The sequence below is a fragment of the Dysidea avara genome, chromosome 11, assembly GCF_963678975.1.
Source record: "Dysidea avara chromosome 11, odDysAvar1.4, whole genome shotgun sequence".
In the NCBI taxonomy this organism is placed as follows: domain Eukaryota; kingdom Metazoa; phylum Porifera; class Demospongiae; order Dictyoceratida; family Dysideidae; genus Dysidea; species Dysidea avara.
In genome coordinates, this window is record NC_089282.1 from 21,743,119 (window position 1) to 21,763,137 (window position 20,019).

At 39.3% G+C, this 20,019-nt stretch overlaps 3 protein-coding genes across 4 annotated transcripts; 1 reads left to right on the top strand and 2 right to left on the bottom strand.

Moving 5' to 3' along the window:
• Positions 1 to 4,251: 4,251 nt before the first annotated feature.
• Positions 4,252 to 10,490, bottom strand: LOC136238156 (uncharacterized). Of its 2 annotated transcripts, XM_066028506.1 has the most exons (3): positions 10,376 to 10,490; positions 10,081 to 10,279; positions 4,252 to 10,030 (listed from the first exon to the last, which is right to left on the bottom strand). In XM_066028506.1, exons 2-3 carry the CDS (start codon positions 10,269 to 10,271, stop codon positions 7,300 to 7,302), a joined length of 2,922 nt encoding a protein of 973 aa, XP_065884578.1. In that variant the 5' UTR covers positions 10,272 to 10,279; positions 10,376 to 10,490; the 3' UTR covers positions 4,252 to 7,299. The 2 variants fall into 2 exon arrangements, with proteins under 2 accessions (XP_065884578.1, XP_065884579.1); XM_066028507.1 differs by lacking the exons at positions 10,081 to 10,279; positions 10,376 to 10,490 and having other exon boundaries at positions 4,252 to 9,662; positions 9,719 to 9,903.
• LOC136238157 (uncharacterized) lies at positions 5,217 to 7,525 on the top strand. Its single transcript, XM_066028508.1, has 2 exons — positions 5,217 to 5,498; positions 5,599 to 7,525. The coding sequence occupies exon 2, from the start codon at positions 5,619 to 5,621 to the stop codon at positions 7,206 to 7,208; it is 1,590 nt and encodes a 529-aa protein (XP_065884580.1). The 5' UTR covers positions 5,217 to 5,498; positions 5,599 to 5,618; the 3' UTR covers positions 7,209 to 7,525.
• A 4,373-nt stretch (positions 10,491 to 14,863) lies between the features above and the next one.
• LOC136238738 (troponin I-like) lies at positions 14,864 to 18,085 on the bottom strand. Its single transcript, XM_066029311.1, has 2 exons — positions 17,583 to 18,085; positions 14,864 to 15,590 (listed from the first exon to the last, which is right to left on the bottom strand). The coding sequence occupies exons 1-2, from the start codon at positions 18,054 to 18,056 to the stop codon at positions 15,513 to 15,515; spliced, it is 552 nt and encodes a 183-aa protein (XP_065885383.1). The 5' UTR covers positions 18,057 to 18,085; the 3' UTR covers positions 14,864 to 15,512.
• Positions 18,086 to 20,019: the final 1,934 nt, after the last annotated feature.

Below are 20,019 nucleotides of genomic sequence, written 5' to 3' on the forward strand. Positions count from 1 at the left end.
TGATGTGTAGACTCAGTAGTATGCCACGCATCATGGTGTGGTGATGCTAAAACATGGAGTTTGTGTACCCACATGTGGAACAAGTTAATTTGCTTTACCCATGCAGAATAACATGTGACAATGTGCAAAAATGTTGCAAGTGTCAGTATGTGAAGTAAAGTGGTAGTTTGTGATATCATAAATGCACAACTTAGCTATAATCAATCATATATCAATTCTACAAATCCCCTGAGTGGTGTATTATTGTACATATCTAAATCTTATGATTGTGTACATTAGTTGTTAAGAATCCCTACCTAGTTTTATAACTATGTAATCTCACCTATACACACTATCTCCAAGGAATACATACATATACAACTGTAACAATAGAAATAGTTGGCCTCTTCCATTCATAATCAACAAGTCATTACTTAACAATTAATTATAGATTGCATATGTAGTAATCACTCATGATCAATGCTTTATTTATTACGCAGCTTGTTGGCAATGACGATGTTATGAGAGCACTTTTTAAAAATGAAGGGTGCAATGTAGCTAATACACATGTGGGGGCTTCAGAAGTGTTTATTATTAATGATGCAGTGCATTCCTTACACAGCAACACAATGTAGTACTCTGTGACTGACACAATAGGAGATGTATGGTTTAGTCAGGTAGTATAACACTTCACTATATTCTTATCGGAATTTACAATTAGAATTAAACTGAAAGATAGTTCAGTAATATTCTAATACAATGCAAAAACACTATGTAGACCAATGCATGACCAATCTTTTACATAGGCATTGCATCTAAAGAAAGAATAACCACCCCAGAATGACACATTACTCAAAATGCATGGCTTCAAAATAGTCGATAAAATACAAAGCAAAGAACGTATTACTCACTCTTAGAAGATATTATTCTGACTGTTACACAGACATGCATACAGGGATGAGTACACCAAGGATGTCTATCTTTACTCCAATCACTTTAACCATATATGCATAGCAAGCATGGTGACAAATTACAGATCTAGAGATGAATAAACCTTAATTTGTTCTTGATAGAAACACAAAAGCCATTGATCATATACCCATTCACATTTTGTCATTTGAACAAAAGAAACTATATTATTATTTATACCAATTTAATGACTCATTGTACATACATTATTATTGTAATATCACTGACGATTATAAAAGGACTATGGATTCTCATGATGGCTTCATATTTGTAATGACTGATGTAACTGATAAGGTGACATCACTTGTTGTTTATCACACACAATGTAACTTAACAATATATCATTGACATGATGAAAAGAAGAAGCTTTAAAGTGAGAATTATATGGTAAGATCAAGTCAGGCACTAACACTCCATGGTTTTCATATGTATATACACTTGCCGTAAAATTCTGTCACAATTTGAATACATACTAGACATATTAAAAATTAAAAATTAAAAATAAAAAAGACATTTAAACATTTAAATTTTCAGTATTTTTGTTCAGCCAAGTCCAAGTATGTCAAAAATACAATGACTTTTATAAATTTCTTTCAGCCTAGTTTATACTGATGCATTTTAGGGCTGGGGAATAGTATGTGTATATCGGAATATCGGGATAGTATCACTATCGGTATCGCCTATATCGCTTGAAAATTTACTATCGGACAGTAATTAACAAGTAAAATGCGGAGAAATATCTGCAAAATACTGTAAAATAATAACTTTTTGGAACACGAATCAGCCTAAAAGGCTGTTTAATATCTTATGTAAAATACATGCATGGGTACATCCCTACTTACAACTCTCTTTGAAGGCAACTAATAAGAAATAGGTGAATTATCACTATCGTTTTACTATCGTCTATCGTGAACAGTGTCTTGATATCGTTCGGACAGTGAAAATTTCACTATCGCTCAGCCCTAATGCGTTTAGCTGTAAATTTATCTTCAAGAGCAATCACTATAATTTATTGTATGAAGATACAGTAAAGCAATGCATTGATCTGATAATAAACTGCAACTACCACCACAGGAAATTCATGCTTATTGATTCATTAATTTCAATTCTTCTTTTCCACAAGCATGCATGAATCAAGCTAACAATTTTTACCAGACAGTTTGACTGTAATGACACTTGAAAATAATAGAATAAATCTCTCTCATGGTGCTATAAGTAACATGGTATCTAGTGTTTGATCTACAGCACATGCACCATCTTGGGGTGCACCTGACAGAAGGTTTTAATGTGTTACTGCATGCTGTGGCCTATAGAAGTCCGTTAAGGTGTAGCTTATTCCTCCCCATATGTCGCTGGCATTTCAATGCAGAATATTAATTTACAATTTTGTGATGCTGGCAGTATATATTGATATACTTTCCAGGGACAAATTGTAAACTAAGCTTAGCTATATAATGTGGAAATGTTCAAGACATCTCCATTTATTCATTTTATTTATTTGTTAATTAGCAAAACCCTTAGGGGTAACACGCTAATGTACAACTCCATGTATAGGGGAGTAACAGGGGTGGATCCAGGACCTGACAAGGGGAGTGGCACAAACAGGCCAAGTTGTAGGTGGTTGGGGAGAGCCAGATTCTCTTGTTTGTTGCTGCATTTTTTGAAGCAGCAAATAATACACCTCTTAGTAATATTTCACTGTTGATTTTTACTATTTTGGCCTTTGAAGATGGTTGTGAAGTCCTAAAAGCTGTTTTAAAGGCTCTGAATGTCTTAAACAACAGCAACACGATAATTATTTTAGAGGCGCTTAGTACACACCAAGGTGCTGGGTGACAATTTCATATAGTTATATAGTTTGACTTTGGTTTCAGGTGCAAATTCCATATAGTAAAATGTGCATATTTTCGTGAGTTTTATAAGCTGATCTTGGCCTGACATAAAGTTTAGTTTTTTAATCAGGAGTATGGCTCCTCCACAAAATGAGGGGGGGGGCATTTACCCCAAATGCCCCATCCTGGATCCGCTATTGAGTAAGGATATGGAAATTTTCTAAATCCCTTATAGGTTTGCAAGTATATGATCAGTTTGCCGGTAGACAGCACTACTTGAAGAAAAGGTAAAAAGAGTATAGATACGCCCAATATCAAGTTTCAGGAATAGTTCCAATTGAGAGTGGGAGTGAGAACGAAAGTGTATTTGTGCCCACATGCAAGCTAGGCTTTTACAAATTGAGTATAATAGTCATCTGTGCTTTCCATGCAGCCAACAAAACTCAGGTTGTAATAATGGCAAGTTTCCGCCCTCTAAATAAACGAAATTAAATACAAAAGACCCATGCAAAGGCTTGCATTCGCATCAGTACTCAACCAAGTACATACATAACTATACACTTATTTTGTGAAAGAGCAAAACACATGCACAATACTAGCACTGTACAATATAACTAAAAAAGGTTTTTACAGCTATAGCCCTATCTTAAAGAACTGAAGGGATGTGTGTGTGGTGGAGGAGAGGGGGGAGGGGAAATGGTGAATCACTGTGATACTAATAATTATTTGAATTGTTGTGTGTTGGGAGCAATTTTAACCAAATACTTGACTGACTGAAAATTGATATCTGGAACAATTTTAAGAAATAGCTTGGCCTATATCTGCAAGGTAGGGTTTACATTGGAAGCAATAGTTTAAAAAAATAGTTGCATGAATTAAAAGCATGTGGATTACAGGGGTGGATCCAGACTTTTGGGAAGGGGGGCCAAAATGAAATGGCACTATACAGGGAAGACACACCTTAGTGTGCAAAGCACACTGCACACTAGCATGCAAACCTAGGGGGTCTGGGGGCATGCCACCCCAGGAAATTTTTGAAAATTAGACCCTCTGAGATGGAATTTGAGAGTAATTTCAGTATGGGTTTATCACAATTTTTATAAGACTGTTCACTGTTGTATTGGGAGAAACCACCACAATTGGTGGTGAATACCCTAGATAAAAATAAAAAAAATTAAGGATGGGGGACCTCAGTGAGTCATACATTTAGCTAGCATTTTTGTATGCATTAGCTGCATCATACTGTCTACATTGCCTGATACATGTATGCGGTGTGTTAAATTGCAACTTGCTCAAATTATACATATAGCCAGTATTCCAGTGGTGAATACAGGGGGGTTGCAATGGTTTCAGCTGAAACCCCCTCTGAAAACAGCGCACACCCCAAATTACAATCTGATTCGCAATCTTGTGGGTGATAACATTTCCAAGAGTTATACATAGTGTATTATATTAGGACTTTTTCTACTGGTCAAACTTCTAAAGTCACTACAAAATGCATATAAACATTATGTAACATGTCTTGATGTATATATAGAGATGTTATTACAGTGTACATTACTAACCACAGTTCATTCAAAGTTCAGTTGACTGGCTTCGATAAGTGGTATAGTAGAAATGGTGCATACTGTACAATTGTACTGTTACATCTGTTACTAGGATTGGTGCTGTTGTAAGCAATTCGTCTCTCCTCAGTGAAGTAATTCTCAATTTGATCTATACAAAGACCGGCAGCCTTGATCTGATCATCAATAAAATTCTCTCCATAGTAATAGTCAGGGAAAACCATCGCCTGAGACTTCATCCATATTGGTTGACCATCTACTAACTTGCTAGCATCGGTAATCCTGTACAGGCGACCTTGTTCATCAAGAGCAAATGATACTAGCATCACACTATGAAGGTCTTGAAACTCTTTCATCATCTGCTCATTGCTGGGATAATTAGGGAGCTTGGCTAGTGCATTTTGTAGTTTGAGTTCGGTATCACCTTGGTTTTCTCCTTGATGTAGGTACATGATATCAAATGCCGGTTTCACAAAGTTCATTACCATAGCTTTTCCCCCTGGCACAAGTATTCGATGGAGTTCTTTGTAATGCGCAATAAATGTATTCTTTCGTACACTGCATGTAATATAAATGCTCAAAGCCACTTCAAAGGAATTATCATCATAAGGCATATTCCTAATATCTCCAAGGCGGACTGTAACATTACTATGATCTGAAGTAGCTTGTTTAGATGCCTTTACCATCTCCTCACTCAAATCAAAAGCATCAACGCTTTTGGCACCGAAATCCGCTGCCCACTTAGTATAGTTACCTAGTCCACATCCAATATCCACCACTGTTTTGTCTTTGATCTGCTCTGATATGAACTGTTGTACAGCTGGGAAAAGGAAAGCTTCATTTACTGGGTCACGTCGGTGGTGATCGACGTAGAGTTCAACTTCTCTAGAGTTATACTCATCCGGCTGACTGCGACCAAACTCTTCTGCCATTCTATCGACTCAGTGACACTGATGAGACCTATATAGCTGTTCGGTTAGTCTCTCTCGCGAAATGAAGAAACTTCGGAAATCAAGCTATAAGCCTTATGCCAAATGACGTCACAAAATAAAATGGCTGCGGCTATTTGGGGGACTCTAATAGTTTCGCTGTACTTTGGTATTGGAGTTCTTGCTTAAGCGTCTCGAGTACCCAGCGTACAAAGGCCTTCAACGTGAGTTATGTACAAATATTGTATTGTGGTATATATATATGAATGTCTGAACAGTATTTCTTTCTCGATTCAGTGAAGTAATGCTGGTTTCTTAAAACAGGTCAGTGATAAGCGTCCGAGATGGCGTCAGGAGAGTCAGAGAGTGTGAACATTGCTACACATTTTGCTGAACGCGATACATCAGAAACTGATAAAAATGGTGATATAAGTACCACGAGCAAGAGATGCCGTGATGAGGTGTGGAAGGGTCAATATTGCTGTGTTCCCTCGTGTCGTAACGCATCTGGTGGATCAGCCGGACGAAGGCAACTTGGTAGTGCTAGAGTCTCTTTTCATTCGTTTCCAAATTTGTCTACAGACAAAGAAAGGGCTAAAGAATGGATTGTTAAGATACGACGAGACCCTGGGCCAGACTTTGTGATCAATGAATACACTAAAGTATGTTCTGAGCATTTTAAACCAGAGGATTATCTTTGTGGTGGAGAGGATCCGCAAGCAGCTAGGCGTATGCTGACAAAGACGGCGGTTCCTTCACTATTTTCTTGGCCCAGCTGCAGTATCAAAAAGCGCACAACCACCACATCTCAAAGAGCAGTTTTGGTATTAGAAAGTGATTCATCTTTTTCTGAGGAGGACAGTGTTAGTTCTGGACCATCTTTAAGTGAGTTCTGTGAAATTGATACAGAAGATATTGATTACAGTTCAGTTGATTGTTTGAAAGCTCAAGTGGCAGAGTTGTCAGAACAGCTAGCTAAAACACAAGCTAAGTATGAGAAATCATTATTCCGGCTTGCAAACATCAAGGAAGACGATGGCTTAGTTTCATTTTATACTGGCTTCCCAGACTATAATACTCTTTTAACTTTTTACAACATCATTTTGGAATCCGATGCAAAAGTTATGAGACAGTGGCGAGGTGGAGAATCAAAGGAGAGCTATAATGATGTAAAGACTGGAAGGGATTACAAACTGCCCTTATTTGAGCAATTATTCCTTACACTAGTAAGACTTCGGCTTAACGACCCTGAGCTAGACCTAGCCATCAGGTTTGGCTTGTCACAGTCATGTGTGTCCAGAATCATTGCAACATGGATCAACTTGCTGTATCACAGTTTAAAGGGTTTGGAACGTTTTCCACCATGGCACATAGTACAAAAGTATATGCCGGTAGCTTTTAAGGAGCAATACCCAAACACGAGACTTGTGATTGATTGTACAGAATTCGGCATTGAACGCCCTTCTTCTTTGGTTACACAAGCTACTACCTTTTCGTCTTATAAGAACAAAAATACAGTTAAGGTGATGATAGGAATTATTCCCAGCGGAGCTGTCGTCTTTGTATCTCCTACCTATGAAGGGTCAATATCAGATAAAAAGCTAGTAGAACAAAGTGGATTATTGGATAAACTCGAAGTAGGCGACGAGATTATGGCTGATAAAGGATTTGATATTCAAGATTTATTAGCACCACTTGGAGTTAAGTTAAACATACCTCCATTTTTGTCATCTAACAGCCAGTTTTCTAGCGAAGATGTTATGCGTACAAAGAAAATTGCGAAGCTGCGAATACATGTAGAGAGAGCCATTGGGAGAATCAAAGAATTCCGTATCTTACAATCCCCAATTTGTGCCACCATGTGGGACTCCATCAATGAAATCATATATATTTGTGCCATGCTATGTAATTTTAGTCCTCCCCTTGTTTGTTAAATATGTACAGTCCTAGGATTTCCCCCTTGATGTGATTTATATCTACATATGTACTGAAGTCTGTGTGTGGTAATTTGAAAATTCCATGAAATTACAAGGGTCTGGTAGAATCAAAATGATTATGTCCATTGTACAAAAGAACCAATGAATTATGACACGGCAAAGAATCATACTGGGCACACAACTCGTCACAAGTCAATGGAATAAACACTCCACCTTTCATTTTAGAAACAGGTGGTGGTTGGTAAGGGTATTTTCGGGCAAAAACATTTCCAACAGTGGAGTCAGTAACTACAATCACTTCTTTCTTAAGGCCAATGGCCATCAGTCGGATTTCTAAGTCTCCACCCCATTTATTGTCTCGTAGTACTGCTTGCTGTTTGTCCATCCAGTCCACTTGTGATAACGAGCCTTCTGACTGAATGGTGGGATAATTCAACATGGTCAAAAAAGTCAAGTGTCTAAGGTTCCTGCACACTGCTTCATCGCCACTACTGGATGATGGTATCAATCCAGCTTGATGGGCAACTGCATGATAAAGGCAATTGCCGTCTCCTCTTACTGCATGTTTTCGAAGTTTCAAATGCAGTAAAATGCTTTTCATAGATTGGAATTCTGGTGATGGCTTGGAATAAGCAGCCACTAACTGCAGATCATCGCATTCAGAAGGCTGTATTATCTTCTGGTACACTGATTTACCAGGGATCTGGTCACAATTCCTTGCTGGCACTAGCTTTTCTGTATTAAATTCTTGCTTTTTGGAATCTTGTTTAATATGACTCACACTAGTCCTATGCATGCCAAGGTTCAGATAAGGGTCAGTATTACATTTGGTGCTAGGTTCCAACTTAGGTAAAACCTGTCTGTGCAGAGGTATCTCTTTGGTTGGGCTATTCTGAGATAAATTGCTGTAACCACAAGGAGAAATGATCATGTAAGGTGTAACCGCCAGCAAAAATTTGTTGAAATAAAAATTCTGTGCTTTGGTGAGTGCTTTATCCATAAATGCTTTGTCATACTCAATCCTCTGGACAAAAGGCTCTCCTACTGGTGACCAAACACAGAAATCACACCAGTTAAGGCAAGTGACATGCATTTGAGTTTGCACCTGATAAAAGTACATGTGTGATTTCGATAGTTCAGTGCTTCCATCTACATCAACTAAATAAAACCCATTGATATTCTTGCATGCATCTGTGACTGTTCGTCTCTCACACATGTAAGGACATTTGATTTCTAAACACCCCTTACTATGACTTGGCTTGCTAAAGTCAGTTACAATAGCATCCGGGCTTGCTGCCAGCCAAGGGAATGCCTTGTCAACATAGAGCCCACATGATTCAATTTGAACAAACTTTCCTTTAGATTTTTGATAATTTACGTAGCTGGAAACTGCTTGGCTTTCGTTTTTTCTTCCATAAGAAATTGCTGGTGTGTCTATAGATTTGGATGATAACTTCTTTTTAATAAATCCTGTGCAACTTGTACTGGGTCGACGATGGCAGATTTCCTTCATTACTGAAGCAGTTAGACGAAGCCTCCGTTCATGATGCCATTTCTGAGATTGGTGTTGGCCCCGTGTGGATTCTTCGATCTCAGATATACTATTAGGACTAACACAGACATGTTGGTTGTAGAGTTCATCGGCTTGTTTTTGTATCACAGTTTCACATGTAATGCATTGTTTTGATGGAGCAGCATCACAACGTAGCACATAATCATGATCATGTTGGACACTGGTTTGCTGTACAGCCAACTGTTGCATGAAAAACTGTTTCTGTTCCTCTGCTCGGGCAAGCCTCTCCTTCCTCATCTCCTCTTTTCTACTTATTTCTGGGGCAGGCTCTTCATCTAAAATCTGTAAAAAGCATGATGTTCCATAGCTTGAAATCATTGACTTCTTCTCAAGGGCCTGCTTTCTTTCCTTTACAGTAGTGGCAGTGCAAATAGCAAAGTCTGCTGAATAAAGTTTATTCTGCTCTATTTCAGATAAACTTTCCCTTAATCTGCGTGCTTTGTTAGGATCCACTATTCTTCTTGTATCTGGACGACAATCCCACTTGTTTACGTGTAGTGCCTTTGAACGTTTCTCTTTCCCATATTCTGCTTTAGTTAATACTACATCGTCTGTTGGGCGTGGTTCCACATTACGCTTCCGAGGCTGGTTCCATTTCTGCAGCTTTTCTGTGCAACCCATTCTTTCTTCTTCTCTTAAACCTCTACGCACAAAATCTTCAAGGCAATATAGAGTTGATGTGATATGATTACAACAACCTGAAAGTCCTGCAGGGCAAGTACAATATGCAGTCACAACACGACAGGTAGGTTCTTTGATAGCAATTGTAGCACAATAGACTCGATCTTTTCGCATAGATGGTAGAACGGTAGATGTCACACAAATCACATCGGGTTGACTAGACCATGGGTGGTACTTGATAGCTTGAACATGACCATCTTTAAAAAAACGGTAAGCCTTCTCCAGGGTACGTGTGTACTCAACAGATTCATACCATGACTTATCGCATGAACCTTCTTCGCTTGACAGTTGCTCTTGACTTTCCGTAACATTTTCTATATGACTGACCTTCTTCAATAAGACTTTACGATCAACAAGAAAATCGTATATAGTGTTAAAGGTAATCGTTGGCAGACACTGTAGCTGTTTTGTCCACTGTGGATCACTTGGTAATGGCAAAGACTGAAGTAGATGATGTGGCTCTGAATCAGGCTTGTGGATGGCTGACAGTTTCCGTCTACAGTTCATGCCCTTGTCAGGATCTACAATATACTTGTCCCAGCCATACTGGATGTAACATTCCACCCTAAGTACACATAACAAGGTTGAAGTATTGAATACTATAAGTAATCTAACCGTTCAATAAGCTGAGGCTTTTTCCCACTTAATGGAGCTCCCCTACAAGCCAGCCATCTCCTTAACTGGGTAATATTAAGCTGTTTCGGCTTTTTCCCGTCTAGTGAAGCACCTGGTATATCACCTTCCGTCAAAACTTCAAAATCTGCAGCAAAATTCGCCCTCCCTTCCGAGCTCTCTTCAGACGCCATTAAGTCGCCTGTTAAAAAAATACCGTTACTTCACTGAATCGAGAAAGAAATAACGTTCAGACATTCATATATATACAACAATACAATATTTGTACATAACTCACGTTGAAGGCCTTTGTACGCTGGGTACACGAGACGCTTAAGCAAGAACTCCAATACCAAAGTACAGCGAAACTATTAGAGTCCCCCAAATAGCCGCAGCCATTTTATTTTGTGACGTCATTTGGCATAAGGCTTATTGTCGCTCTGTACAGAATTGCTCAACCGCAAAATTACGTAATACAGGAAACTGGGTTGTCACGTGATCACCGCACAAGCCGTTTTGCCGTGGTCAACCGCGATTTTTCGGCGGTGACTTGGTGTTGTACAGCACCAAATATAAAGGAAATATATAGAAATACAATTACACTATATATATATACAAGTATCTAGTGCACTCTTCAAGTAGTCTCTAACAGTCTCTGCTAGTCTCTTAATGGTTTCTGGTAGTCTCTAATAGTCTCCAGTAGTCTCTAATAGTCTTTGATAGTCTCTAGCAATCTCTGATAGTATAGCATAGATGGTGTGATAGCAGACTTTTTATAGTCTTCATATCCAAAACAACTTAATTGACATTACTCTAAATTACGGTCTATCTCAAATGGTTATAGAGCCTACCAGACTGGATAATATACTAGACTTATTCTTTACCAACTCTCCCTCACAAATTAACAAAGTTGAGATTACCCCTGGCTTCAGTGACCACAATATTGTTCATATACATACTAGTTTGAAGCCCAAAACATTAAAACAAAATAAGCGACACATTTTGCTTTACAACAAGGCTGATTGGGAGTCTATTAAATTTGGTTTGAAGATGTTTTATGAAGAGCTCTCTAGTATTGATCTGAAACAAGTTGATACTAACTCCTTGTGGTTAAGATTCCATAACAAACTCACTGAGCTCATAGATCTCTATATCCCTAAGAAAATCTCACGGAAGCGTTGTACATCACCGTCGATTACCCCTGAATTAAGAAGGTTAATGAGAAAGCGTAACAGACTGTTCAAAAAATATAAAACCTTCCACTCTCCAATGTACCTAGACCATTATAAGTCACTTAAGTATCAAATACAAAGAGAAGTAAGGCGACTTCACTCGAACTATATCAATTCTACAATTACGCCTTTGGGTACACACAACAAAAAGTTTTGGTCATATATTAAAAACCTTAAAAAGGACAAATGCAACATACCATCACTGTTTGTTAATTAATGGTAGTGAAGTATTAGAGAACCAGGCAAAAACAGAGGTGTTTAACGATCATTTCCAATCGGTTTTTACTAAAGAAGATACCTCCCAGTTGCCTAGCAAAGGACCAAGTCCCTACCAACCATTGGATGATTTTGTAGTCACCACAGCTGGCATTGACATTTTACTAGTTGGCCTAGATGTTCACAAAGCCTCTGGTCCTGATCACATCAGTGCAAGGGTCCTCAAAGAGGCACACAGTGAACTTGCCCCTATATTCCAAATCATTTTTCAGCACTCTCTGGATTCAGGCCTAGTCCCGCAAGATTGGAAAATTGCTAATATTGTCCCAGTACACAAGAAGGGGGATAAGAGCTCTGCCCCCAATTACAGACCAGTGTCATTAACTTCAATCAGTAGCAAAATCTTTGAACATATTTTAGCGTCACAAATAATACACCATCTACAGTCTAACAATATTCTCTCTGACTCGCAACATGGTTTCAGAAGAAATAGATATTGTGAATCACAATTAATTGCATTTGTACATGATCTGATGTTGAACCACAACAATGGTATTCAGTCCGACATTATTTATACAGACTTTGCCAAAGCCTTCGACAAGGTTCCTCATCAGCGTTTACTTTATAAGTTGAAATGGTATATATGGCATAGACAACAATATTTATCAGTGGATTAAATCTTTTCTAACAAATCGTCATCAACAAGTAATCATAGATGGCTCAATTTCTTCTCCAATTCCAGTTACTTCCGGAGTTCCACAAGGCACAGTCCTAGGTCCCATACTGTTTTCAATACACATAAATGATCTACCGGAAGTCATCAAACACTCCACAATAAGACTATTTGCTGATGACTGTATATTATACAGACAAATTAAATGTACAGAAGATGCTATTTTACTCCAAAGCGACATTAACTCCTTTATGGAATGGGCCTCGATATGGCAAATGAAACTCAACGTAGATAAATGTCACAGCATGAGTGTAACCCTAAGTCAACGTTGAAACCGGGTCACTACTGCTGACCCGGATGACCCACTGACCCGGATAGCAATCCGGGTCAGTGGATAGCAATCCGGGTCAGACCCGGATTTGACCCGGATGTGACCCGGATTGACCCGGATTAATTAAAGCCGAGACGTGTTTCGGCTAGTCTCGAGCGAGCGAACGAGTCTACATTTTGAGCGTTCGATTCGTGTTGAGTAAATATTGCAACTTCAGCCTAGCTGTAGGTTGAAGACCAAAAAAAAAGGAAAAAAAAAAAAAAAAAAAGGTCTTCACCTACTGACAATAGCTACCCCTCACCATAGATACCCTCAATTTCGTGCTACATACTACACTTACTAACAAATAAGCATGGCTGAGCGTATGTTGGTAATGCGATAAGTGGGCGTGGCTCACGAAAGAGCTACGCGATAGCGTTTATAAGTTTCCACGTCGTCAAACGAACAATTTCGTTTCTCACGTGATCCAATCCGGGTCAGACCCGGATAAATTGTAAACCGGGTCAGACCCGGATGACCCGGAGAAAATGTGACCCGGATGACCCGGCTCGGTTTCAACGCTGCCCTAAGTAAGCTTTATACTATCTCAAGAACCTATTACATGGATAACTCTCCCTTGTCCCAAGTTGACAGTTGCAAGTACTTAGGTTTCATCATCCAATCAGACCTAAAATGGAACATGCATGTCAACTACATAACAGCTAAAGCCAACAAAACATTGGGATTTCTCAAACGTAATATCTCATGTGCCTCAATCCATGCTAAGAAATTAGCATACACCGTATTTATTCATTCCCAACTCGAATATGCTGCAACAGTGTGGGCACCCTGGCAGTCTACCTTAATATCCCGGTTAGAGCAGATACAACGAAGAGCAGCCCGGTTTGTGACCAATACATACACACGTGACCCTACTGTTAGCGTAACTAACCTTATGGACCAGCTGGACTGGGAATCACTTGAAAGCAGACGATTAAAATTAAGATTATCCATGATGTACAAAATTATCCACAATGAAATTGATATCCCATTTGATTTGTATACTAACTTTGCAACATATTCCAGTACAAGAAATTATCATCCTTTTAACCTCCTATCATTGCAAGCATCAAAGACCTCATATCAGTCCTCATTTTTTCCAGCAACAATTTCACTTTGGAATGATTTACCTAACCTAGCTAAAGACTCTAATTCACTTGAAGTATTTAAATCTATAATTAAATTATAATTTACTTATTGTATTAAATTATTTTTTTGTGATTTGTCTGTACCTTTTTCTTCATTTCTGAAGTTGTACAGTATAGGTAAATAATAATAAAGTAAATAATAATAATATCTGTAGCATAGACTGCATGCATAGTCCAGCTTTTTAAAAATTTCTTGTAATTTCTAATACTGTAAAATATTTGGAAGTATGATGTTTGTACTGACATGTCTCCTGTGGTCAAGTCATAAATTTGTATTGACTAAATGATGGCTTCAGCCAAACATAACTTAGTTGGTGCCCACCCCACTTTAATTATCATTATACAGAGATCGATAACACGTTATAAGCCCTACTCAAAACTATTTTGTTAATTGCATAGTGTATCTGGAATTTTACCACATAAGCACCTCAATAGTAGTCACAATGCAACACTAGTAAGTAGAGGTTGTTGTATTCAGATTGCACTTTGTAAAACACTTATAATTAGTTTTCCAAATGAAATCTATAAAATAGTGTTTCGCTTGTAACATTGTAACACTAACTAGGTATATACTTTAAACAAGTGATCACACTTCACATCATCCACTCATTTTAGTTTGTCCCAGAAAAAAACTATCTAATCCAAAACAGCCAAGCTGTAAAAAAAGTGTGCGGCCCTCAGAAAGGCTATGGTGAAAAAAGATGTGAAATCCAAGGTGGCGGCCAAGAAATGGCTGTGATGGTAGGTTAATGGTAAAAATTTTAATAATGACAATTCAGGTAAATTTTGTGAAGCGGCACAAAAATTCACCTGAATTGTCGTTATTAAATTTTTTACCATTAACCTACCATCACAGCCATTTCTTGGCCGCCACCTTGGATTTCACATCTTTTTTCACCATAGCCTTTCTGAGGGCCGCACACTTTTTTTACAGCTTGGCTGTTTTGGATTAGATTTCATTTCTTTTTGTATTTGTATACCCCAAAGCCGGCCTATGGCCAGCTTTGGGACTTTTTTAACCTGTTTTTTTTCTTTACTACAGGAAGAAGAAAAGATGAAGTAGATGTACTTTAAATATTTTATCAGTAAATGTACAAATTATATATATACTAGCTGTAGTACCTGCCCTATCGTGCAGGGCAGTATGTACAATGACATGGAAATTAAATGAAATTACAGTTGGTAATATACTATTATAGATACTTTATAAAAAACTAAGGAAACAATGTGGTGTAAGGATTGCATGAATGCAATAATTGTGGAGAAGTGCACTCTTATTGGAATATTTTGTGACTTAAGTTGCTCAAATTCTACCATCAACCAAACATACCATGAATTACTGTAATCTGCACTACAATGATTCTGTTATGACAAAATATAACGGCTTTATAAAATATAACAGCATGGGCACAGAGTGGGGGCTAGCAAGAAACAATAATAAATGAAAACAAAAAAATTTGAGTCATCCAGCCCAAGACAGCTCATGGAACAAACCTGCCAGCCTTTTCTTTTGTTTTGCTACACAGGAAAAACCGATAAATGCTCCACTCTGCTTTGTATGCATGTGTAGAAAGAGTTCAAATCATAGCTGCAAAGTCTATAAATAGCTCCCATTTTCACAACGTGCCCCACGTTGTGAAGAACAGTCTGCCACGGGACCGTGTCATTTCACTGTGTAGCTGCAGTCATCCCTCCTCCGAGCAAACCATCCTGGATATGCATAAAGACAAAAGAATAGAAAAGATAAATAGTTTCACACATACATAAATATACAAAGCAACCATCTGATACATTTTTTACCATAATACCTTCCTTACCACCATCCACAGGTGCTGATCCACAATATCACAAAGCAGCAGTAGCAGCAGACAAACCTAACTAAGGTGCATGTGTTTGCCTATCTAAAAACCTCACTATAAACTACATTACGTGTTTTGCAATCCCCTCTAACTAAAAGTGTCAATCTATCTGCTGAACCTACCCTAGATAGTGCCACATAAAGCATGCCGTGTGTGAAGCTTTCGTCCGTCAAATCTAATCCTACAGCCTTAAAAGTTTGGCCCTGGCTTTTGTTAATGGTCATGGCAAAGCAAAGTGCAATTGGAAATTGAAGCCGTCTAAATTCAAAAGGCAAAACCAAGTTACTCGGAATGAGAGGAATGCGTGGTATTATAATATCGTGTCCTGCATATCTACCGTGAGAAATCTTGGCCTCTACTGTGTTAGCCGACAGTTTAGTAACTACACACCTAGTGCCATTAGTAACCCTTGGAGGATCTAGAGAGCGTAGAATAATAATAGGAGCGCCTACTTTAAGTAAGAGAAGATGCTGAGGTAGTCCAGATACCTCTAAAGAGTTCAAGAATTCTGTTGGAAAGTGAACAGCCTGAGATTCATCAGGTATGGTGTCCAAGGACCTGTAGTCACAGCAGTCACCAGGTAACTGCTCCACCAGAGTCATGTTGATGGAATGAGTGGTCTTGTTAAGAGGAGCAAGAATGCAGCGTTCAGAAAGCCAAGCCAAGTCCCTAAAGTTAGAGAGCAAATCTGGATACACCCTGGAAACCAGTTCCTCCTTGCTATCCACAAAGGTTCCCATGGTGTCAGGTAGCTGGACAACATCAGGTAGAGTGTCAATAGGAAACTTCCCATCTCCAATGGCCAATAGTTCTTCAGCGAATTGTCCAGCTGCCACATCCCCACACAGGTGCACTCTCATGTTAGTGTGTAGTTGTTTAACCACCACACTGTCCCACAGATGAGATCGCTTGAGGCAAGCATCGGTAGGATCACCCTACGACCAACATTCCTGGGGTCACCATCCCCATCTACCATTGCATCCCGCAAATCCTGGTAGCAATCAGCACGTAGTGCCTTTTGCTCACGCCTGAGAAACTGTAAGCGCTCAGTTTCAATCTTACAGTAGGCGTCAACCAGGAATTGCTGGAAAAGCCTTTTAGCCTTAAGCAATACAGGCACTTGCTGCCTGACCATGATGTGGTAGCGGCAATACACCATGGCTGTCAATTTCCTACCATTAGCCAATTTCAGGTTGATGTGCCATCCATCGGTGCCATAAGAAAAGAGTAAAGGATACTGTAAAGGATCATACCCCTATGAAGTTCAGAAATGCGCTGCAAAGACCCATCCCTATAGTGCAAAACTATGTCCCTATTATTTACATTATCATTAGGCATTAGCACTCCTACCTCATCACACATCGGGCTATTGTACCTCCTAGCATGCTCTCCTACAGGCCGTTTGTTCTCATTAATCACTACCCTAATATTTGCTGGCTCATCATGCTGCTCAAATATTTCTTTAGCTACCTTAATAAGTTGAACATAGTGATTATCGTCATGCAAAAGCTCAGTAATACCCCTAACTATGTCAAGCCTTAACCCATCAACTATCCCACATCTTGTAGCTACTTCAGTTTGCTGGTTGTCGATAAAATAAATTTGGGAAAATTTAGGAGACTCACCTGTTGATGGAACTAAACTACCTATACGATGATAGACTTGACCCTGTACTCTAAAAGAAGGATTGAAGCCAGCCATAGTTATCTCGTTACAGCCAAAGCTTGTCATTTGAAATGCACTATTATACTTACGTATGCTAGCTAGAAAATGTTTACCTGCTGTGTTTGTACCTTCACACAGGTGTCTCAAGAATGACTGGGGCTGTGGAAATGCCTCTAACTGGACATTACCCTTCAAGCAACAAAGGGATTCGGTCTCCTGGGGAAATTTTAATGCGCCGCAGTGTGTGCATTCTACACTAAGTGTGCCTACATCTGTAGTGTTGAAGAAGTTGTGTGGCTGATAGTTAAGCCCCCTAAAGCTTGGGTGTGTGCTTGCACGTACCTGTTGTCTGCGTGCTGTGTTAGCCTGCTGCTCCAGAGCTCTGTAGAGTGGATCAGCTCGAGCTTGTTGATGGGAAGCTGTATCTTGTTGTTGCTCCTCCCTCCTTGTTACTAGATCTTCACGCGCAAGTCGACGGGCAGCTGTATCACGCTGCTGTTCTTCTTCTCTAGTGGCCGGGTCCGCACGCGCAAGTCGACGGGCAGCTACATCGTGTATCCGTTCCTGTGATCTTCTTTCTTCGTCCTGGCGGGCCACACGATGGGCTTCTACGTCACGTTGTCGTCGTCTCTGTTGTGAGTAGAGTTCACACCTAGCACTGGATGAGGTGGTAGCTCCAGTTGAAGCCTCCTGGCGGCGCAGTATTTGTCGTTCTGCTTCTTCCCGTCTCTTCTCTGGATCCAATCTTTGGTTCTGCTTGCGTCTCTTTGCTTGAAACGCACAAAAAGTAGACGATCGTTTTCGCTTAGGCGGCATGCTCGGGCATGCTTACACAGCACATCAAATGAATTGAATTAGAAATATCACGTGTGTACAGTTGGCAAAAACACATGCAGTAAGGTAGGCGGGGGTAACTTCGTGACGGGGGTAACTTCGTGAATTTCGACTTTGATCGGCTGAAACTCTTTAATGGCTTGATCAAACGATTTGATATTTTCTGTGTATATACGCTAGGATATGGTGATTACTTTGAGTCCAAGTATGCCACTCTAGCTTCTGTAGCTTTTATGAAATCGTCGTTCAATTGATGATGTGTAACAAAATTTTTGCTAAAAAAACTTTCCGGGTACTACAAAACTTGCTCTGCCACTTAGAGGACCATGTACATTGTTCTATTCGACTCTTTTAACTTGGAGAAGTAGGTAAAGTGTCTAGTGTAACTCTTTTCTGGCAACAATCCATGTTTCAGCCATGGCTATAGGCAGTGAAACAGGAGAATTCGTAAATTCACGAAGTTACCCCCATTGCGTGTTTTTTGACACTATCGGCTATTTCCTGCCATATCTCTCTAACCGATTACTCAAATCTATTGTAACTTGGCAAACTTAGACTACATAAACACATGTTGATTGTAGCCAAGTTTCGTATTTATTGGTTTTGTACATCTGAAGTTATAAACAAAAACGCAAACTTTTCACGAAGTTACCCCCATTTACCTTACAGTGCGAAAAAAGGTGTACTGAAAAGGTGCCCAAAACGAAAAAAAAATAATTAACACCATCTGGACTCGAACCCACAACCTCGCGCACGTAAGACAGGCACCTAAACCATTAACCTATTTACTTCACCACATTGTTACAGCAATATTTTTGTCTTATAAAGACTTGTACAAATGGACTGAGATAGGTGTTTACTTGCGGTTTGCATGCGGTTTATAGAAAGAATTCAAGCAAATTTTAGTCTACACACCTGCCTTCAACGGCCCGTAGACGACTAACGATAGCTCGCACGAACTTTTCGAAAGCGTCATTGTTGAGCTCAATAATCAGCGCTTCCGTGACGCCAAAGACGCTTCGAAACGCGCAGCGGTTCGAGAGTACAATGCGTGACATCAAATGGAATGCAGACAGACAGACAGACGGCTTTTCACTCTTATAATATAGATAATACATATGTGACTGGATTTGCGAAAAGGGGCGTTCCACAGACAATTTGCCAACTTTGACAATTGATAACTTCAGATTGGAAAGAGCTATTGCCTTGAAATTTGGGCAGCGGTGATTTCTTTGCAGCTGAACTCTCTATATGATGGTTTCTTTGTAGCTGAACTCTCTACAAGGTAATTTCTTCTAGCTGATCTCTCTACAGGGTGATTTGTTTGTAGCTGAACTATCTACAAGGTAACTTCTTCTAGCTGATCTCTCTACGGGTGATTTGTTTGCAGCTGAGCTCTTTACAGAATGGTTTCTTTGTAGCTGAACTCTCTAAAAGGTAACTTCTTCTAACTGATCTTTCTACAGGGCAATTTGTTTGTGGCAGAATTTTATACAGGGTGATTTCTTTGCAGCTGAACTCTCTACATGGTGGTTTCTTTGTAGCTGAACTCTCTACAAAGTAATTTCTTCTAGCTGATCTCTCTACAGGGTGATTTGTTTGTAGCTGAACTCTCTGCAAGGTAACTTCTTCTAGCTGATCTCTCTACAGTGTGATTTGTTTGTAGCTGAACGATCTACAAGGTAACTTCTTCTAGCCGATCTCTCTACAGGGTGATTTGTTTGTAGCTGAATTCTGTACAGGTGATTTGTTTGCAGCTGAGCTCTTTACAGAATAGTTTCTTTGTAGCTGAACTCTCTAAAAGGTAACTTCTTCTAACTGATCTTTCTACAGGGCAATTTGTTTGTGGCTGAATTTTCTACAGGGTGATTTCTTTGCAGCTGAACTCTCTACTTGGTGGTTTCTTTGTAGCTGAACTATGTACAAGGTAATTTCTTCTAGCTGA

Excerpts from the sequence above, each read along its gene's own strand:
- LOC136238156 (XM_066028506.1), bottom strand. The coding sequence starts at position 10,271 with ATGGCGTCTGAAGAGAGCTCGGAAGGGAGGGCGAATTTTGCTGCAGAT. Across the intron at positions 10,031-10,080 it reads AAGCCTCAGCTTATTGAACG|GGTGGAATGTTACATCCAGT; the intron begins GTTAGATTACTT and ends ATGTGTACTTAG.
- LOC136238157 (XM_066028508.1), top strand. The coding sequence starts at position 5,619 with ATGGCGTCAGGAGAGTCAGAGAGTGTGAACATTGCTACACATTTTGCT.
- LOC136238738 (XM_066029311.1), bottom strand. The coding sequence starts at position 18,056 with ATGCCGCCTAAGCGAAAACGATCGTCTACTTTTTGTGCGTTTCAAGCA. Across the intron at positions 15,591-17,582 it reads ACACAGCACGCAGACAACAG|GTTTGTCTGCTGCTACTGCT; the intron begins GTACGTGCAAGC and ends CACCTTAGTTAG.